The 18563-nt window shown below is 51.8% G+C and overlaps 1 protein-coding gene across 1 annotated transcript; it reads left to right on the plus strand.

Annotated features, from left to right (window-relative positions):
• Positions 1-2901: 2901 nt before the first annotated feature.
• Positions 2902-18244, plus strand: LOC124234450 (cytochrome P450 4F3-like). The gene is made up of 11 exons (XM_046651793.1): positions 2902-3225; positions 7003-7147; positions 8181-8342; positions 8431-8558; positions 10374-10495; positions 11282-11552; positions 12551-12617; positions 12786-12915; positions 17683-17816; positions 17914-17978; positions 18158-18244. The coding sequence occupies exons 1-11, from the start codon at positions 3028-3030 to the stop codon at positions 18242-18244; spliced, it is 1509 nt and encodes a 502-aa protein (XP_046507749.1). The 5' UTR covers positions 2902-3027.
• The last annotated feature ends 319 nt before the right edge of the window (positions 18245-18563 follow it).

Below are 18563 nucleotides of genomic sequence, written 5' to 3' on the forward strand. Positions count from 1 at the left end.
CTTCTGTAAAATGGGCTCATGAAAGTGATACTGCAGGGCTGTGGGATGATTACATGACACAACAGTAGCAATGACAATGAGGAGCATTCGTTAGGCCCTTCCTCTGCCCTGGGTGTTTTACGTGCATTGTCTCTTTCGATTATTCCCACATCGGGGGAGATGGCACTAACTAGATGCCCACTTACAGACACGAAGGAGCACAGCTTAGTGGCTCAGGGCACCCAGTGTGAAGCCTGGTGCACAGCCTGGCTCCACCAGCTCTGTGACTTAGGACAGTCACTCAAATAGTTTTCGTCCTCAGTTTACTCATCCACAAAATGAAAAAAATGGGTAATACGTCTAAAGGGCTTAAAACAGCTTCAGTGGCTTGTTGCCAAATGCTGGTGGTGGCCACCGTTCCTGTTCTCGGCTGCCTGCATATTCCTGGCACACAGTAGGTCCGCAGCGAGCTGAGCACCTCTGGGCACTGGAGGAGATTCTGGGGGGATGGCACACCCCATGGCACTGAGGGCTCTAGGACCTGAATCCCCCAGCCAGTGGGACGGGGAGAGGGAGGTTTGGGGTCTCCCCAACATCCCACCAGTGTCAGGAGGACTGTCTTTCCCCCACCATCCTGCTCCGTAGCTCTGCCAGGAGCCCCATCCTTTGAGCTCCTCACCTGAGACCATCCCACAGGGCCCTTCTAGACAGGATCAGGGGAGGCCCAGGAGGGGTGCACTAGATCCTTTGGGTGGTGGCTCCTGGATGTGGGAGGGTGATCCGCGGGGTGACACAAGGGTCTCAAGATGTCCCCTCTGGGGTCACCGCATTGCCTTTGATTCCACCATCACAAATGTCCCTGGGTTAATAGGGCATTGTCCCTTATGACTGGGGGTGGAGCAGCATGGCAGAGGGAAAGGCTTGGGCATGGGAGCATGACCAGCCCTGCAACTTGGGCTCGAGTCTTGCCCCCTCTGTGCCTCCGTTCACTCTTGAGTTAAGTCGGCATCTTCCCTCAAGCAGATGCATTGCCTGGGTCTCTCTGCCTGATCCCAGGGTGCTGTCCCAGAGATTGAGGGGAGGGTGATGCTTTATCCTGCTGACAGGACATCTGGCACACAGTAGGTTTACCTTATGTATGTCACCCGACACACGGGAGGAGCATTTCACATATAGTACCCTGCACACAGTAGGGATGCTTTGTGTAGAGTATCCAGCACACAGTAGGCATGCCTTATGTAGAACACCTGGCATACAGTAGAGAGGATTTAAGTTGAGTACTGGGCACATAGTAGGTACACTTTTTCTAGAGTACTCGGAACAAAGTAGGCATGCTTTATGTAAAGTACTTTGTACAGAGTAAATGTACTTTATGTAGAACACCTGACACACAGTAGGCATCTTTTATTAAAGTAACATTGGTTTATAACATTTTATAACTTTCAGGAGTACGTCATTATAGTCGACTTCTGTGTAGACTACAACATGTCACCAACAAAACTAATACAATCCATCAGGCATGCTTTATGTAGAGCTCCTGACAGGCTGTAGGGATGCTTTGTGAGGTATCCAGCACATAGTAGGCACCCTTTACATACTGTCCTCTGCACAGAGTAGGTCTACTTTATGTGGAGTATTGGCACACAGCAGAACAAGGACTAGTTACCTGCCCTTTTCCTTCACACCGTCTTTTTGGGGCTCCCGATCCTTCTCACCTTCCTGTGGAACCCTCCTCTGCCCCCCTCAGGCCCTCATCTGACATCCCATTTCCCAGATGGAACCCTGAGCCCAGAGAGGGCCGGCACAGCCTACAGTCAGAGTGAGGACGGGCAGGACTCCACCCAGGCTCTCTCAGCTCTGCCCTCCGCTGTCTGTATCCTGTGCTCTCATGACCCCCTGCAGCCTCACCCCCGACTCCTCCACATGCCCTCGCCTCACGGGGCTCCTTACCCCAGAGTCTGGTGTGGGTGAGCCCCACGAGGCTGGGGGCTTCGTTCCCGTTCCCAGCACTCATGTCTCAACCCAGGCCCTGGGCTACCTGGGGGTAGGTCTTGACTTCCTGCCAGGCTGTGCCGTCCTGGGGCCAGAGGCTCCCTGTGTCTGAGCTTCCTGATTCTGCACCAAGAAACAGTGCATGACTCCCTCCTGGCCCCTCATGTGGACAAGAGCCCAGGAGATGTGTGGGGACAAGGTTTGGCCTGGCCTTGCTGACCTGGCACCTGAACTCTCAATTGTAACCTTTCACCTCCCACACCTTGGACTGGGAAGGGCAGGGGCAGCTGTAAACTTGGGGTCCAGAGTCATCTTTGCCTGCCCCCCAAATTTCCCCCTCCACCCCACGAGGAAGGTGCTGAGTACTGAGGAGCCAGCATCCATGCTGTGTGACCGTGAGCTTGTTCATAGGCCTCTCTTGACAACACTGGCTCCCCTCCCCCACCTCCATCTGGGCCTGTGGTCAGGTGGGGAGGAAGTAAGCAGGTGTGTGGGGATTGGCTGGCCCAGTCTGGCCCTGCCAGCCTCCCCAGGTCAGGGCCCAGGGGCCGAGACTTCCCAGGAGCAGGGGAGAGGAGCTGTGTGCAGCTGCAGACAGGAGGTGCGGGCTGGGGTCCAGGGAAGGAGGTGCTGGCCTGGGGTGGGGAGGGCGCTGCCCACGGCAGGGGTGGCTCCAGGGAGTGAGTTGGCCTGAGATGGTGGTTTCCTGTAACTGGCGCCTCTGGCAACCTGCCACTGATTCAGTTTGTGCCTTTCCTCCTTAGTCTCTCTTCCTCTTTATCTCTTCTCCTCTGTCTGTCTCTGTGTCTCTGTCTGTCTTTCTGTCTCTTTCTTCCTTCCCTCTGGATTTCCATGGAGCCCCTCCCCTCTCTGAGCCCTTCTCTGAGCCCTCCCTGCCCTGGCCCCAGCCCTCGCCATCCCTGCCCCTCCCTGTCCTGCCCCTCATACCCTGGTCCTCGCTCTCTTTGTGAGCTGTCTGTCTGTGCCTCGAGCTCACCAACACCTGGCTTTTCCTGGGCCCCAGGAGCTCACCCTCCACCCTGTGTGCCCTGCAGGATGCCGCAGCTGAGCCTGTCCTGGCTGGGACTCGGGCCCGTGGCAGCCTCCCCGTGGCTGCTCCTGCTGCTGGTCGGGGCCTCCTGGCTCCTGGCCCGCGTCCTGGCCTGGACCTCCACCTTCTATGACAACTGCTGCCGCCTGCGATGCTTCCCGCAGCCCCCCAAACGGAACTGGTTTTGGGGTCACCTAGGCCTGGTTAGTGTGGCAGCAGGAGGGGTCTGGGGCGTCAGGGTGTATCGACTTCCTGAGGGGTCAGGAATGGGGCTCAGGGTTGGGCTGGGATCTAGGGGAGCAGAAGTGAGAGGGAGGCCCATGCGGCCCCTCCTTGCTCACTCACTAGTTCCTCTGCTCTGCCATCCCACGCCTTTGCCACGTCCTTGTCCCCGCGCCAAGTCTGCTCTGGATCCATCAGTGCAGCTCTGAGGGGCTCCCACGTCCTTGTCCCCCACCCCGAGCCTGCTCTGGATCCATCAGTGCAGCTCTGAGGGGCTCCCAGGGCGGGCTGCACAGAGTGTGACCCCCTGGCATTCCCAGTCTGCACCGCTGAGCTTGAGATGGCCTTGGGGGCACTGTCCAGAGCCGGCTCTGCCTGGCCCGTTTCCTTGAGTCTGCTCACGCTGGGCTGCAGTTGCCACACACGAATTAGCTATGGCCTCCCCACCCCCACCCACTGGGCACAGCTCCCCACCCCTTCCTGGGACCCCTTCCTCTCATCTGACTCTTCCCCCCAAGATGTCTCAATGGGCCCCGTTGCCCAACCTGGAGGAACTAGGCCACTCACTTCCCTTTTAGAGGCCTGTTCCGCTGCCTGCCCACACCCAGGCCTTCACCTTTCACTTGGTCCTGCTCATGCTTAATTAAACGTTAATTGTCCAAGTACTTATTATCTATCTCTCCACCTCAATGGCAGCTCTGGTAGCAGACATGGCAGGGCCAGCCCAGGGGCGGGTGGACAGCGGGCGCTCACAGCAAGTGTTGAGGACCTGGGTGGAGAACGTGCCTTCACCCGTCTCCGTCATGGCCACAGAGCTGACTGCCTACTCCTCCTGTCCTCTGGACCAGCTGAGGGATGAGTACAACTTTCCTTCCCTTCCCGGGGGGCGAGAGCTGCAGCTCAGGGGAGCACTTCCTGTGATTTCACTGTTCTCGTGACAAAGTTCAGAAGGGGGACGTTCCGAAGCTCATTGTGAGGCATTCCTGGGATTCTGGGTCTTGGGATGTTCTCTGGGCCCTGGGGGCAGCGGGAATGCCGTGGTTCCTGCAGGTCTGCCTCCTCCTCTGAGGGCTGAGCTGTGGGGGCTGGTCATGGACAGTCTTACCACGTCCAGCTCCCTCACTGTGTTACCTTGGCTGAGTGACTATTCCTCTCTGGGTCAGTTCGTTGAAGTGCTTTGAGTGTTTGTCTCAGCATCCTTGGGAGCAGGGAGGGGTCACAGGTGAAAAGTTCAACTACTTGAAAACTCTGGGGGTATTTTTCAGGCTTGGATTGCAGGATGGACTAGAGAATTCACATTACTGGGAGCCATACACCACTGTTTCTCCTCTTGGAGGTCTGAGTATTTTCATGGGAAATTTCAAGATATGTGTGTGTACATAGGTTCAGAAGAGATAGAGAGACAGGATGCATTATGAGAGACAGAGAGACAGACAGGACGCAGTGTGAGATCTAGAGAGACAGACAGGACGCAGTGTGCACAGTGGCCAGCTTCATAAGGCGTTCATCGGTGGGAGCTGCCCTCTTGAGTGATGGACAGAGCTCCTGTGTGTCTGCTGGTGCTGCCAGGACTGAAATGTCCTGGGTCTGCAAACATCACTACTCAAGGCAGTGGAGTCTGTTTGGAGAAGCAGGATATTAAAGCAGGTGAGAGACACTTGGCCCAGGGACAGGTCCTGAGTCCACCCTCCTGCCCACAAACCTCCCCCTTGAGCGCCTCCCCATGTGGCCGCCCCGGGGATGCAATCACTCCCAGGATGAGGGAAATCCATCTTCTGGAGCCAAGGTCGGCCTCTGTGTGCAGAGCGTGTCTTCTCCCTGTGCCCTGGTTGCTCCCTTGGGACTTGGAGAGGCCTCAGGGACCCTCCTACCCTGAGAGGAAAGGAGCAGCAGGAAGCCAGAATTCCCCCATCCGTGCAGAATCTGGACACAGTGTCCACTGCAGAGGCTGCAGGGGGGACATGCCATGGCTGCTTCTGGGGAGTGATGGCCCCTCCTTGCTTGCAGGTCACCCCCACTGAGCAAGGCATGAGAGTTGTTACTCAGCTGGTGGCCAACTACCCCCAGGGATTTGTGACCTGGGTGGGCCCCGTCATGCCCCTTGTCACTCTCTGCCACCCTGACATGGTCCCGACTGTCCTCTGCGCCTCAGGTACCCACGCAGAGCTTGTGGTGGTGGCACCGTGGTGCATCCGAGGGCTCCTAGCTTCTCCCTGCAAGCTTCTGTGCAGCCCCTGCAGGACCCTGGCCCTCTGCCCCTCTCCTCTCAGTTGTCTTCCTCTTTCCTTCCTTTTTTCACCAACCCCCATCTCACCAATCCTCCCTCCACTGCTGTTTGCCCCCTGCCCTGCTGTCCTGGGCACCCCTGGGGCCCCAAGAGGCCTCAATGCAAGTTCTTGTCCTGGGGGATCCTCACTCTTAGAAGACAGGTCTAGACAGAGAGATCCCCGACCTCGAGTGGTGAGGAATAGGCTGGAAGGAGAGGAGTGAGGCAGCCCAGAGGAGAAGCAAGGTCTCTGTGGGGCCAGGCTGGAAGGCTTCCTGGAGAAGGAGTTTCTGGAACTGGGTCTGAAACAATGAGCAGAAATTTTCTAAAGCAGAGGGCAGAGGGGTGCAGTGGGCAAGATAGCATCCGAGGCCCCCTGCCAGGCCTGGCCTCAACCCCGCCCACCCCCAGGCCAGAGCTTGAGGACTTGAGGCTGGTGCAGGATCTGGGCTGCTATTTTCATGATGTCCACCTTTGATGGGTTGATTCCTTCCACTCCCTCCTGTGGCTTGTCCTCTTCAAGCTCATGGCCCTCCTGCTCCAGGCCCCAGGAATCGCCCCAAGCAGACCCCACCCCAGCCAGGTTCCCTTCTGCTGCCCCCTGCCTTTCTCACTTCCAGACAGACCAGGCTGAACAGGGGAACAGGCAGCAGCTGACAGGGACCTTGGCTCCAACACCAAAATGCTGGGCGACTCTAGGCAGGTCCCTGGCTCTCTCTGGCTGCCAGTCTCTTTCAGCTGTGAGTGGTGGAATGTCTACCCTGTATGGTCTAAGCAAAGAAAGGGAATCGACTGACTGTTCAGGCCAGGGATCTTGTCTTCAGGCGTGGCTGGATCCAGGTCTCAGACAGTGTCATCAGGAGTCGGTCTTCGTCTGTTAGTTCTGTGTCCCTCTGTGATGGCTTCACCCTCACGCTGGTCAAGATGAGTCCCAGAAGCTCAGCTCCCATGGAAACACGAGCTCGTTCCCAACAGTTCCAGGAAGAGCTGCAGGATTTGCTTTAGTTTGCCTGGTTAGGTCACAGGACCAGTTCCTCATGCAGTTGCTGTGACTCCGATTGCCCGGATCGGCAGGCATAGGGTTCTCAGAGCTGTTGTTCTGGGGTTCAAGGCAGTTTGATGGTTAAGAACTCAGGCCCTGGATTCAGACAGACCTGGGCCTGGGCTCAGGTCTCAGGCACCCCACTTATGACTTGGAAGGCTGTGGGCAAGTAACTTCATATCGTTCAGTGACTCAGTCTCCTTATCCAGAAAACGGGGATAGGAGAGAAGTCAGGTGAACATGGATTTGGGATTCAAATGGGGAAGGACCCTTTCTGTCCCTGTAACTGAGGGACCTCAATTGTCGTGTATGGAGGTGTGGGGAGGGATCCCAGGAGGAGGATGAGCTGCTGGGTGGGATTCACGGGGCTCAGGTCTGGGTCTCTGCCCTGCAGGTCCTTCCCTCTGGCCACCTGGAAGAGTGGTTCAGTTCCTCTTTGTTCCTCTCCAGATTCGGAGCTCGGAGGAAGGTCTTCTGTACACACAGGACCTGGCGAGGACATATGGGGACGTGTGCTGCTGGTGGGTGGGGCCCTGGCATGCAGTCATCCGCATCTTCCACCCCACCTGCATCAAGCCGGTGCTCTTTGCTCCAGGTAGACACCCCACTGGCCACAGCTTGCCTGCTGCTGAGGTCTCTGTGCCGCCCCCAGCTGGGCAGGTGACCTGGTGTAGACAGGAGGGGCCGTGGTGGAGATCACACTGCCTCTGTCTTACCTAGATCCCCACTTGCCTGACCGCTGGTTGTGTCTGCTCATGCCGAGGCTGTGTCTGTGTGATGTCTGCTGTATGGCCCGTCTGGTCACATTTGCATTTGCACCTGGGTCCTAGTTACAGCTGGTATATGTTACACTTGGTTACGGCTGGTGTATGTTACACTTGGTTACACGTGGTATATGTTATATTTGGTTACAGCTGGTATATGTTTGCTCCTTGGATCAAGTGGCGATGGTCTCAGTCATGTCTAGGGCTCAGCTGTGGTCAAGGACATCGAGGCATGTTGGAGTCTGTCTGGGTCTTGTCTGATGCCGCCTGAGTGTGTCTGGTTCTCCTGCTGGTCATGTCTGGGTTACGTTTGGGGTTTGTCTGATCTCTGCGACCCGGGTCCCTGAGAGAAATGCCTGAGACCTTATATGAGTCTTGTCTGAGGCAGGTCTTAGCATATTTCTGGATCACAACTGGTCCACGTCTGTGACATTAATGGGACTGCGCTTAAGTCCTGTCTGTAGGACATGCTGAGGTCATGTCTTCGGGTCCATGTCAGAGCACGTTGTGTGATGTCAGGGTGTGTCATGCATGTTGTTTCATGTCAGGACATGTTAGTGCATGGTGGGGCCATGTCAGATGTCCCAGGAGATGTGAGAGTTGGGCAGACACGGTGTCCCAGGTCCCTGTGAAGGTGTTTTGTAGAGTGCTGGGCTGTGCTCGGGTGTTTAGAACATGTTGGAACCTGTAGGAGCCATGCTGAGCCGTGCTGGGGCATGTTGTGCCATGTTGGGATGCATCTAAGCACGTAGGGGTGCATCTGTGGCCTATGCCCTTGCTCTACTCTACAGTGCAGCCTGGTGTGCTCCCCCTTCACCTCGCCCCTCCTCCCAGCTTCCTCTGCTCTTGCCCCACTCCGTCTAGGCTGGGCATGGAGGGGGAGTGCACACGTCTGGCTGGGGCCCCACCTTGCCTCAAAAGGCCCTCCCCTCCCCCGCTCCATGGCCCCTGATGACTTATCTCTCATGTCAGCTGCCATCGCGCCTAAGGACATGGTCTTCTACAGATTCCTGAAGCCCTGGCTGGGTGAGCAACTGCGTGTGAGGGGATTGGGGACAACCTTGGGGGGCAGGGGAAGGCCCTCTCTTGCTCACTCTCTGGCTGCCCCTACCAGGGGATGGGCTCCCGCTGAGTGGTGGTGACAAGTGGAGCAGGCACCGCCGCATGCTGACACCCGCCTTCCACTTCAACATCCTGAAGTCCTACGTGAGGATTTTCAATGACAGTGTGAATATCATGCATGTGAGTCTCTTGAACCCAAGCTCCTACCTGGAGCCTCGGGGGCAATGGGAGACATCTTGTCTGGAATTCTGGCTCTTCTGGGTAGCTTTGGGGCCATTGCTTCTCCTTTCTGAGCCTCGGTTTCCTCAGCTGTAAACTGGGGATAATGAGCCTCACTTTGCAGGGTGATCAAAATGACGTAATGGACTCCTGTCCCTGGCACATAGTAGGTGCTCATGTGCTAGTTTCTATGTTTCCCTCTCAGAAGCCTTGGAACCCTGAGACACTGTTGACGATAGTGATGAATATTGCATGTTGAGTCCTGAATATGGAGTAACAAGCCACTTTTCAATATATAAGGTTTCATTATTGCTAACAAGTCTACGAGTCAGTGAGCTGCTTCTTCTGGACGTGGATGGGGTCACTCATGTATCTGTGGTCACTTGTGGCTCAGGTACTTTGCTGTTCTGGGCTCAGTCCTCTCACGTGTTTGGGGCTTGGTTGGCTGCAGGCTGATCTAGGATGCTCTCAGCTGGGACAATCCTCTCGTGTGGTTCCCTCCCTCCAGAAGGCATTTCAGGCTGTTCACACGGCAGAGGCCGGGTTCCGAGAGGCTGAGAGGAAGCTGCAATGCCTCTTGAGCTGAAGGTTTAGGATGATCACTCATCATTTTTACCACATTGGCCAAAGCATGTCCAAAGGCCAGCCCAGAATGAAAGGGTGGTGAAATGGGTGCCTTCTCCTCATGGAAGTTCACAGGCACATTGCAAAGGGTGGATGTAGGGAGGTGAAGCATTGGACGTGGGGGTTTTGTGAAGTGCCTGGGACTTTTCCACACTTGCGAGCTAACAAGTAAGCTCATTACTGTTTTGTGGATCCTGCCAGAAGACATGAGACTCCTGAACCAGAGACAAAGGACAGTTTATTACTCATGGCTCAGCAAATGGCACATGCCTATTGTTGGTTTGCATTCTTTCTCCATGTCCCCAAATCCCATGAGGACGACACAGGTGGGCTTCCACAGATGCCTGCTCATGCAGTATGTTGCAATGCACAGGTGGAGCACTAGGTTTAGGGACTGTGTGAGTTTCATAGCAATAGGAAGCAAGCCTGATATGTGCCCGGGGGGAGACATTTCCTCTTCCCTCAATGTTGTTTGCTGCAAACACAACTCTGAGAAATGGCCCAGGTAAAGAACATGTTTTTGGCATACCCAGCAAGAATGTGCAGGGTGCTCAGGGCCCATGGAAGACTACCGCTACCAACATAGGGGACAGTCTCCTAGCCAATTTATAACAATAGGATGATGAAAGCTAGCATTTATTGAGCACATTCTATATGCTAGAAGTTACATGGCAATTCCATGATGTGTGCTGTCTAATTTAATTTTCATGTCCCTGTGAGGTGGAGATTCTTTTTCCCCATTGCAGATGGTGAAACTGAGGCTGAGAGAGGTTAGGGAGTTGCTTGAGTTCACACAGACGGCAAGTGAGCTAACAAGTGGAGCTGGGATTCCAACCTGGTTTGTCTGACACAAAAGCAGGTCATCTGACCTGTCACTGAGGATTTGACAAGTGGAGCCCAGAGGAAGGCAATGAGGTGGCCAAGGGTGCACAGAGTGTAACAGGCAGAGCCAGGACTGGAATGCAGGTTTCCTGACTCCCAGCCGTGGGGTCTTCATGTCCTCACAGTAACACTCCCACTCATGCCTGGTCCTCCACAGGACAGGTGCTTGGGTTCAAGAGGCCGGGTCTGGGGAGCCCATCCTGGTGTTGGGTTGGGGCGGGGCTGAGGGGAGGCCAGTCCCAGCCCTGGCTCTGCCGCTTCTCTGTCCAGGCCAAGTGGAAGCGCCTGGCCTCGGAGGGCAGTGCCCATCTGGACATGTTTGAGCACATCAGCCTCATGACCCTCGACAGTCTGCAGAAATGTGTCTTCAGTTTCGACAGTAACTGCCAAGAGTGAGTCCTTGCCCAGGGCCAGGGAACACGCTCTATAGATGCAAGGGAATAGATGGGGGAAGACTGACCATGGCAATCAGAAGGGCTTTCCTGGATGACAAGGGTCCAAGCTGGACACTGAATGGGGGAATGGAAAAGGGAAAGAGCAATATTTTCAGGTAGTTAGAAATGTTTAATACAGGACAGGAGGCTAGGACGAGCAGAATGTGTGCAACAGTAAGGAGACACCTGGGAAATGGGGTTGGAGGTATAGGTGGGGGTAGATCTTAATGACATTGAAAAGCTAGGCAAAGCACTATCAACTTGACCGAGGTGTCCAGGGAACCATGGAAGGTGTTTGAGCAGATGAGGGTCAAGCTGAGCTTGGACGTCTGACTCTAGAGAAGACTTGTATAGACAGAGGTGGTGTTGACACTGGATGCATGGAGACTCAGGAGGAGGCTAGGTCCATTGTCAGTTGGGAGAGGACAAGGTCTGAGCTGTGTGGACGGTTTTGGAAGGAGAAGGGGCAGATATTGGTAGGAGAGAGAGGAGAGAAGCGTGATGTCTCAGCTGTGCCCTGGGCACCTGGCACATGGAGGCAGCTCACAGAGACTAGGAAGCAGGGAGAGAAGAAAGACTGGAGAGTCATGTCTCCTGGATCCTCCCCACCATCCATCTGTGGGGCCATCTGTTCCTGGAGACTCAGTTTCCCCATGGGATGTCGGACCCGGCTTCTGGTGGGAGGTGCTTTCTGGGCTTCAGGTGAGCTAAGTTCTTGCCTCCCTTCATGCCCACATCCTACAGGAAGCCTAGTGAATATATTGCTGCCATCTTGGAGCTCAGTGCCCTTGTGACAAAGCGGCACCAGCAAATCATCCTGCACATGGACTTCCTGTACCACCTCACCACTGATGGACGGCGCTTCCGTAGGGCCTGCCGCCTGGTGCATGACTTCACAGATTCTGTCATCCAGGAGCGGCGCCGCACCCTCCCTGATCAGGGTCTTGATGACCTCCTCAAGGCCAAGGCTAAGGTCAAGACTTTGGACTTCATCGATGTGCTCCTGCTGGCTAAGGTGGGCTTCTCTGGGACCTGAATTCAAGAAGTAGAATGCACCTTGATTTCAAATGTGAGATAGAAGAACTTGGACCTGACCCAGAGGGAAGTGGGGAGCCATGGAAGGTGCTTGAGGACGGGAGGGATGGGTCAGGGGTATGTTTTAGAGATGACTGTGTGGAATGCAGGCTCTGGGGAGCTGTTAAGTGTGAAACTGATGCTGGGCAGGGCCTGAGACTTTACTCGACTTAATAAGTTAGTCATATACAGATATACATATGACTAACTTATGAAGTCTAATATATATATATTATATCTATGTCAGAACGCTGGCTCAGAGCAGCCCACTTATTGCTCACAGCAGTAACAGTAGCCAGAGCAGAAGTGTGGCTCTGGTTCCCAATTTCCAAGTTCCTGTGAGGGTGGCGTGATGTTTTTACCTGTGCATGCAGCCATGCTTGCATCACGAGAGAGGTGCACCCACAGTATGAACCTTGGAACTTAGGACAGCTGACTCATCTGTCCCTTCTTCCTTATGGTGAGAGAGACAAGGAGAGGAGGAGAAGGAGAATCTTCTGGAATATAAGCAGATCTTCAGTGAGAAGGCAAAGTCTGTAGGTTCTGTAGGGTTATCTCCAGGGGAGATAAGGAATCTCTGGATCTACCATCCAACAATGTGAGCAAATGGCTCTGGAGCAATGCTCAATGTCTAACTTCCAAGGCAAGTTGCCAGTCAATCATCCTGCAGCTTGGGTTGCCAATATATTTTTCTCAGAAAGCCTTCATCACGTAGAACCATGGAAATGTTCATGGATCATTGATTCCTCCCACCAGGGACAAGAGAGGAGGCAAGGATGCCAAGGAGGAGGCCTGTGGGGTGGGGCCTCTGGGGATAGGGACCAAGGAAGGTCCAGGAGTGCAGGGTTGGCTTGGGGTCCTGGGTGGATGATGGAGCTTCAGAGATTGTCTCAAGGCCCCTAGGAGCCGGTGATGTGGGGGGTCTTGCTTTCTCTCCAGGATGAAGATGGGAAGGAACTGTCAGATGAGGACATCCGAGCTGAAGCTGACACCTTTATGTTTGCGGGTGAGATTACAGAAGGGGCAGGGGTTTCTTTATCCCAGGGACTTGGCTGGTGGCCCCTGGACCAGCCCATAGTCCCCCATCCTCCCTGAGGGCCTCAATGTAAGGACGCTGTCCACCTTCTGGTGCTGAAGCCTCCCAGAAACCCAAACTTGTCTGGCTGCCTCTCAGGACATGACACCACAGCCAGCGGCCTCGCCTGGGTCCTGTACAACCTCGCGAGGCACCCGGAGCACCAGGAGCGGTGCCGGCAGGAGGTGCGAGAGCTCCTGAGGGACCGCGAGCCTAAAGAGATTGAGTGGTGAGTGCAGGTGCACATGGTCTATTCCTGACACCCTCTGCTGGCTCTGCGCCCCAGCTGGGAGTGGGAAGGTCTTTTCGTCCATTCTGTGATTTTTGCTTAGTGGGAATAGGAGCAGAGCCCAGAGGTGGGGTCTAGTACCCAGCCCGGGTCTCTAAGGACAGGTTACAGCCTTCTGGGTAGAAGATATGGACGGCAAGAGAATTAGTGCAATGTGTGAGGGCAGATCATGCCCCTTAGGACCTGTTCAGAGAGTGAACCTCCCTTCTGCTCCCTTACTTTTCTCTCTGAAATCACATTCTTTCAAACATCTTCACCACCTGGATGTTTGCTGGGCTCCTAACTCCTATCATATTGTTCAGTCCAGGGTTCACAGGGGACACCTGAGGATTGAAGTCACTCAACTCTTGTCCATGAACACCTGCTCCTTCATCCACCCAGTCCCCATTCAGTGAACACTGCCATACTGCCTGCCTATCCCCAACTCTGTGCCGTCCCCAACTCTTCCCAGCCCTATCCTGTGTCCTGGAGACCCGGGAAGCACCCAGACCTGGCCTGTGCCTTCCAGGAGCTCCCAGCCTGGTGGGGGATCGTCCCAGGTCAGGACACTCCCAGTCCACATGGGCAGGACCTGTGTTCAGAGCAGATAGGCAAGACTGAGAGTGGAGAGAGTTCTCAGCTGAGACCTTGAATGCTGATCAGTAGACATTTGGGTGTAGTTGTGTGCAGTTCTGTCAAGAAGATAGTGTGGGCAAAAGTGATGGGGAGGGGAAGGGCACAGGAAGAGGGAGAGGGGGAGGGAAGGTAGCAGAGAGGGAGAGATAAAGAGAGACAAAGAGCGGGAGAGACGAATAGAATGGAGGAGGGGGAAGGAGAGAGAGAGAAAGGAGAGGGAAGGAGGGAGCAAGAGAGGGAGAGAGAGTGAGGGATGGAGAGACAAAGGAAGGGAAGGAGAGAGGAAGGGAGGGAGAAAGAGGGAGAGAGACTGACTCATGGTGAGATGATGAGGCTGGGAGATGGCAGGAGAGGCCGGTTGTGGAAGACTTTAGTGAAATGTTAAGGGCTCCAATTTTAAGTCAAAGGCAATGGGGAACCAAGGAAGGTGTTTGAGCAGGAGGAGGACAGGTGAGATCTGGGTAGCAGAGAGAGATTTCTGGGGCTGGGGGGCCTGCTGGAGAGGACAAGCTGTAGGATCGGGCCCAGGGAGGAGATCCAAGGCCTGAGCCAGGCCAGGGGCTGGGGGCTGGTGAGGAGACGTTGGACTGGACAGGCGTTTTGGAGGAAGTGTTCACTCCAAGTCTTGCTCAGCACAGCGGTCCTGTGAGGTGGAGAAACACTTTTATTGTTTTTAATCCAAGACTTAACCAAAATTATGCACTTAGTAAAAAAGAAGAGTGCAAAAGAATTTGCAATAAAAATGGACTTCCTTCTTAATCTGCACCCTGTGGGTAACTCTTGTCAATGAATTCCTGTGCCTCCTTTTAGAAGACATCTATCCTTATACCCACATTTATATGACTCCTCTCTTTCTGTCTCTGTCCAGGTGGGAGTTCAGGTGTGCACATTAAAAGTATAACTTTGAACTCTCTACTTTTTCTTGAAGAATGAGTTTTGGAAAAGTGGTTTTGAATGACATAAACCACGGTGAGAACAAGTTCTTATTGCACTAAATGAGACATTACAGAGAAGACTAGGGCTATCCTTGACACCATAAGTTTGGTTAACGTCCATCACCACACACAGTTACAAACTTTTCTTTCTTGTGGTGAGAACTTTCAAGATCTACTCTTTTAGCAGCTTTCAAATATATAATACAGTATTGTTAATTAAACTCACTGTGTTGTACCTTACATCTCTTTGGCTACTTTGGGCTAATTTTTATGAAGTCAGATCTGTCAGAATTTTCTTTTGCAGACATTCCCTCCATCCATACCCTAGGGTTCTGTGGGTTTCCTTAACTAGATGTTAAGTTTTCACGTATTCATGTGTCTGTCTCTCAGCTTTGTATTCTGTTCCATGGGTCTATTTTCCTCTCCTTGCAGAGGTGCTACACTGTTTTTTTAACTCCTGCATATTTGTGATAAATCTTAACATACAGTAGAGTTCCTCTTCTTTTTAATCTTTCAATTTTAAATTGACTTAGCTCTTCATCGCCTTTTATTTTCCCAGAAACAATTTTGGAGTAGGTTTATCAAGTTCTTTAAAATGTCAGGTACATTTTCATTTGAATTGGATATATTCTACTGGTTGACTTGAATGTATGATTGGCCTGTGGAAAATGGATTATTGCACAATATTAACACACACTATCCCAGAGTGTGGAATGGACATCCATTTCTGGATATTCAAAAAATCTTTAGTCTGTTAATAGAGTCTAAAATTTTTGCATAGACATTTTATGCACATTTTGTTAAATTAATCCTTAGATATATTTGTTGCTATGGTGAATCATATCTTCTATTTGGATTGAGAGAAGTTTATAAATTCAGTAGGAATATGCAGATTTCAGATTTTTACCAATTTTAATCCAGGTATTCTATATAAATATTGTTATAATCTTCTCTCTTGTTGTCTTTTCTAATTGGTTGTTGCTTATACATAGAAAAACCAATAATTTGTGCCTATAAATTTTGTGCCTAATGAATATAGTAAATACCAAAGAGGGAGTCTCATGTAAATAGGAAAAATGAAGATCGTTTAATTAAAGATCTTGGAACAACTGGGAAGCTACCTGGAAAACAGTTAATTCAAACTGTGTTTATGTATTATAAGCATACAACATCTAGATGAATCAAAGATTTAAAATAAAAAATAAAGGAGTCTTAAAACTCTAGTTCTAGTCTAAAAACCCTGGAAAAATTGTTTTATAGTTCCAGGGTAGGGAAGGCCCTATTTTTTAAACTGTATTCTATTTTACTTTTTATCAAGATTATGATAGTTTACAACATTGTGAAATTTCAGTTGTACATTATTATTTGTCAGCCATATTGTAGGTGCACCCCTTCACCCTTTGTGCCCACCCTCCCAGTCCCCCTTTCCCCTGGTAGCCACTAATCTGTTCTCTTTGTCCACATGTTTAACTTCCACATGGGAGTGGAGTCATACAGAGATTGTCTTTCTCTATCTGGCTTATTTCATTTAACATAATACCTCAAGGTCTATCCATGTTGTCATGAATGGGACAATTTTATCCTATTTTATGACTGAATAGTATTCCATTGTATATATATATATACCATATCTTCTTTATCCACTCATCAGTCAATGGGCACTTCGGTTGCTTCCACGTCTTGGCTATTATGAATAATGCTGCAATGAACATAGGGTTGCATGGGTCTCTTTGAATTGCTGATTTCAAGTTCTTTGGATAGATACCTAGTAGTGGGATGGCTGGGTCATATGGGGTCTCTATTTTTAATTTTTTGGGAAGTCTCCATAGTGTTTTCCACAGTGGCTGCACCAGTTTGCATTCCCACCAGCAGTGTATGAGGGTTCCTTTTTCCGCACAACCTCTCCAACACTTGCTATTTTTGTTTTGGTTATTTTAGCCATTCTAACGGGTGTAAGGTGATATCTTAGTGTAGTTTTGATTTGCATTTCCCTGATGATCAGCGATGATCAACGTCTTTTCATGTGCTTATTGGCCATCCGTATATCTTCTTTGGAGAAATGTCTGTTCATGTCTCCTGCCCATTTTTTATCAGGTTGTTTGATTTTTTTGTTGTTGAGTTGTGTGAGTTCTCTACATATTATGGAGATTAATCCTTTGTTGGATATTTGGTTTGCAAGTATTTTTTTTCCCATTTGGTGGGTTGTGTTTTTGTTTCAATCCTGTTTTCCCTTGGGGAAGGCCCAACTTTTGTCACAAGTCCCAGGAGATAGACAAGAAGAGATTGATACACTATTAAATGAAAAAGATACAGAGCAGTATTTGTAGTATATAATGTGCCATTTTATAACTTTTTTTAAGATGCAAAAACATAACTCTGGAAGGATACAGGAAAAACAACAACCTCAGCAAACTATAAAGAGGGGAAATGAGTGGTGTTGGGCCACAGGGACGGTGTTTTGTAGTTTTCTAATTTTGAACCAGTTAACTGTATCAGCTATTAAAAATTCAAATCACCACACAACAAGAAGGGAGTGAAAGAAAAAGAATTCAGCCCCGTTACCAGATCTTCAATGCTTATAAGTTTTTTTCTGGGGGACTCTCATGTTTTCTAAGTGTAAAATCACTCTCTACCAAAAGTGACATGTTTATCCCCACATTTTGAATTGCACTACACTCCTTTTTTCCCTTGTCTAATTGCATTAGCTTGTATCTCTAGCACGGTGATAAATAAGAGCAAAACATTGGAGCTGTTTCTTTCATTTCTTAATAATTCCTTTGCCTTTTGATTTTAATTTCTTGCCATAAAAATTATTTTATTTTATGCAAATTTGAAAACCATTTTATGGTTGGCTTTTGGGTGTTGGGTTTTGCTCAGAAAAGCTTTAAAAAATATCTAGCTGATGTTCTCAGTCTGGCACTTGTGTAATATTGCTTTTCTTTCAAACCACAGTATTGAGATGTGACTGACATACAAAAAGCTGTACACATTTAATGTACACAACTTAGTGAGTTTGGAGATGTGTGATCCATCTGGAATTTATCCTGTTATAGGAGTGAGGGTCAGAGGAAGGTGGAGAGAGGCTCTAACGGGGCAGGAGGAGGGCTGAGGGATCTCTGTTTTGGCTCCCTGGATAATTGTTGGGGTGTTTCCTTAGGGACGACCTGACCCAGTTGCCCTTCCTGACCATGTGCATCAAGGAGAGTCTGCGGTTGCATCCCCCAGTGACAATGGTCTCCCGCTGCTGCACCCAGGACATTGTGCTCCCGGATGGCCGGATCATCCCCAAAGGTGCCCTCAACGTCAAGGGGAAGAGCATCCTGGGCAGGAAAAGGGGCCTGTCTGCCAGCGGGGGACCTCTTCCTGACCGGCCCCTCGTCTCCCACAGGTGTTATCTGCCTCATCAGCATTTTCGGGACCCACCACAACCCATCCGTGTGGCCAGACCCTGAGGTGCTGCCTCCCCCCACTCTCATCCTTGTCTGCTCCCCTAAGGGGACCCAGGGGAGGGCGCAGGGTTCTGACCTGACAAATGAGACATCACCTCCCCCCATCATACACACGTCTGACTCTCCAAGGCTGGAGGTCCAGGGAGAACCCACCCAGCAGCCCTGTCTTGGCCTCGCCCCCAGGTCTATGATCCCTTTCGCTTCGACCCAGAAAACACCAAGGAGAGGTCACCTCTGGCCTTTATTCCCTTCTCAGCGGGGCCCAGGTGAGGACGGCAGGCATCTGAGGTGGGGATGTGGTGATGGGGGCGGGGGTCTGGGATTGAGATCCCAACATGACTGTGAGGGCGGGAAAAGGGGAAAAGTGAAGATGGGCAGAGTTCCAGCTCTCCTTCCCCCCTGCCCCGGAGGTTATGGGTAATGGTCTGGGGCCTGGGGTCCTCGGTGTGCTCAGAGCCCCTGCCCCCTGTCTGCTGGTCTGAGCTCGGGCTGCAGGCTGGGCCAGGCTCAGGGGATGTGCAAGCCCTGGCGGAGGCCCAGGCTTCTCTCTGCCTGCGGGCAGGGATGGGGGTCTCTGGACAGGTTCCGG

The sequence above is a fragment of the Equus quagga genome, unplaced genomic scaffold, assembly GCF_021613505.1.
Source record: "Equus quagga isolate Etosha38 unplaced genomic scaffold, UCLA_HA_Equagga_1.0 73948_RagTag, whole genome shotgun sequence".
NCBI classification, from domain to species: Eukaryota; Metazoa; Chordata; class Mammalia; order Perissodactyla; family Equidae; genus Equus; species Equus quagga.

Coding starts and splice junctions, on each gene's coding strand:
- LOC124234450 (XM_046651793.1), top strand. CDS start 3,028: ATGCCGCAGCTGAGCCTGTCCTGGCTGGGACTCGGGCCCGTGGCAGCC. Junction 8,343..8,430: donor ATTCCTGAAGCCCTGGCTGG/GTGAGCAACTGC, acceptor TGCCCCTACCAG/GGGATGGGCTCCCGCTGAGT. Junction 17,979..18,157: donor CCGTGTGGCCAGACCCTGAG/GTGCTGCCTCCC, acceptor CCTCGCCCCCAG/GTCTATGATCCCTTTCGCTT.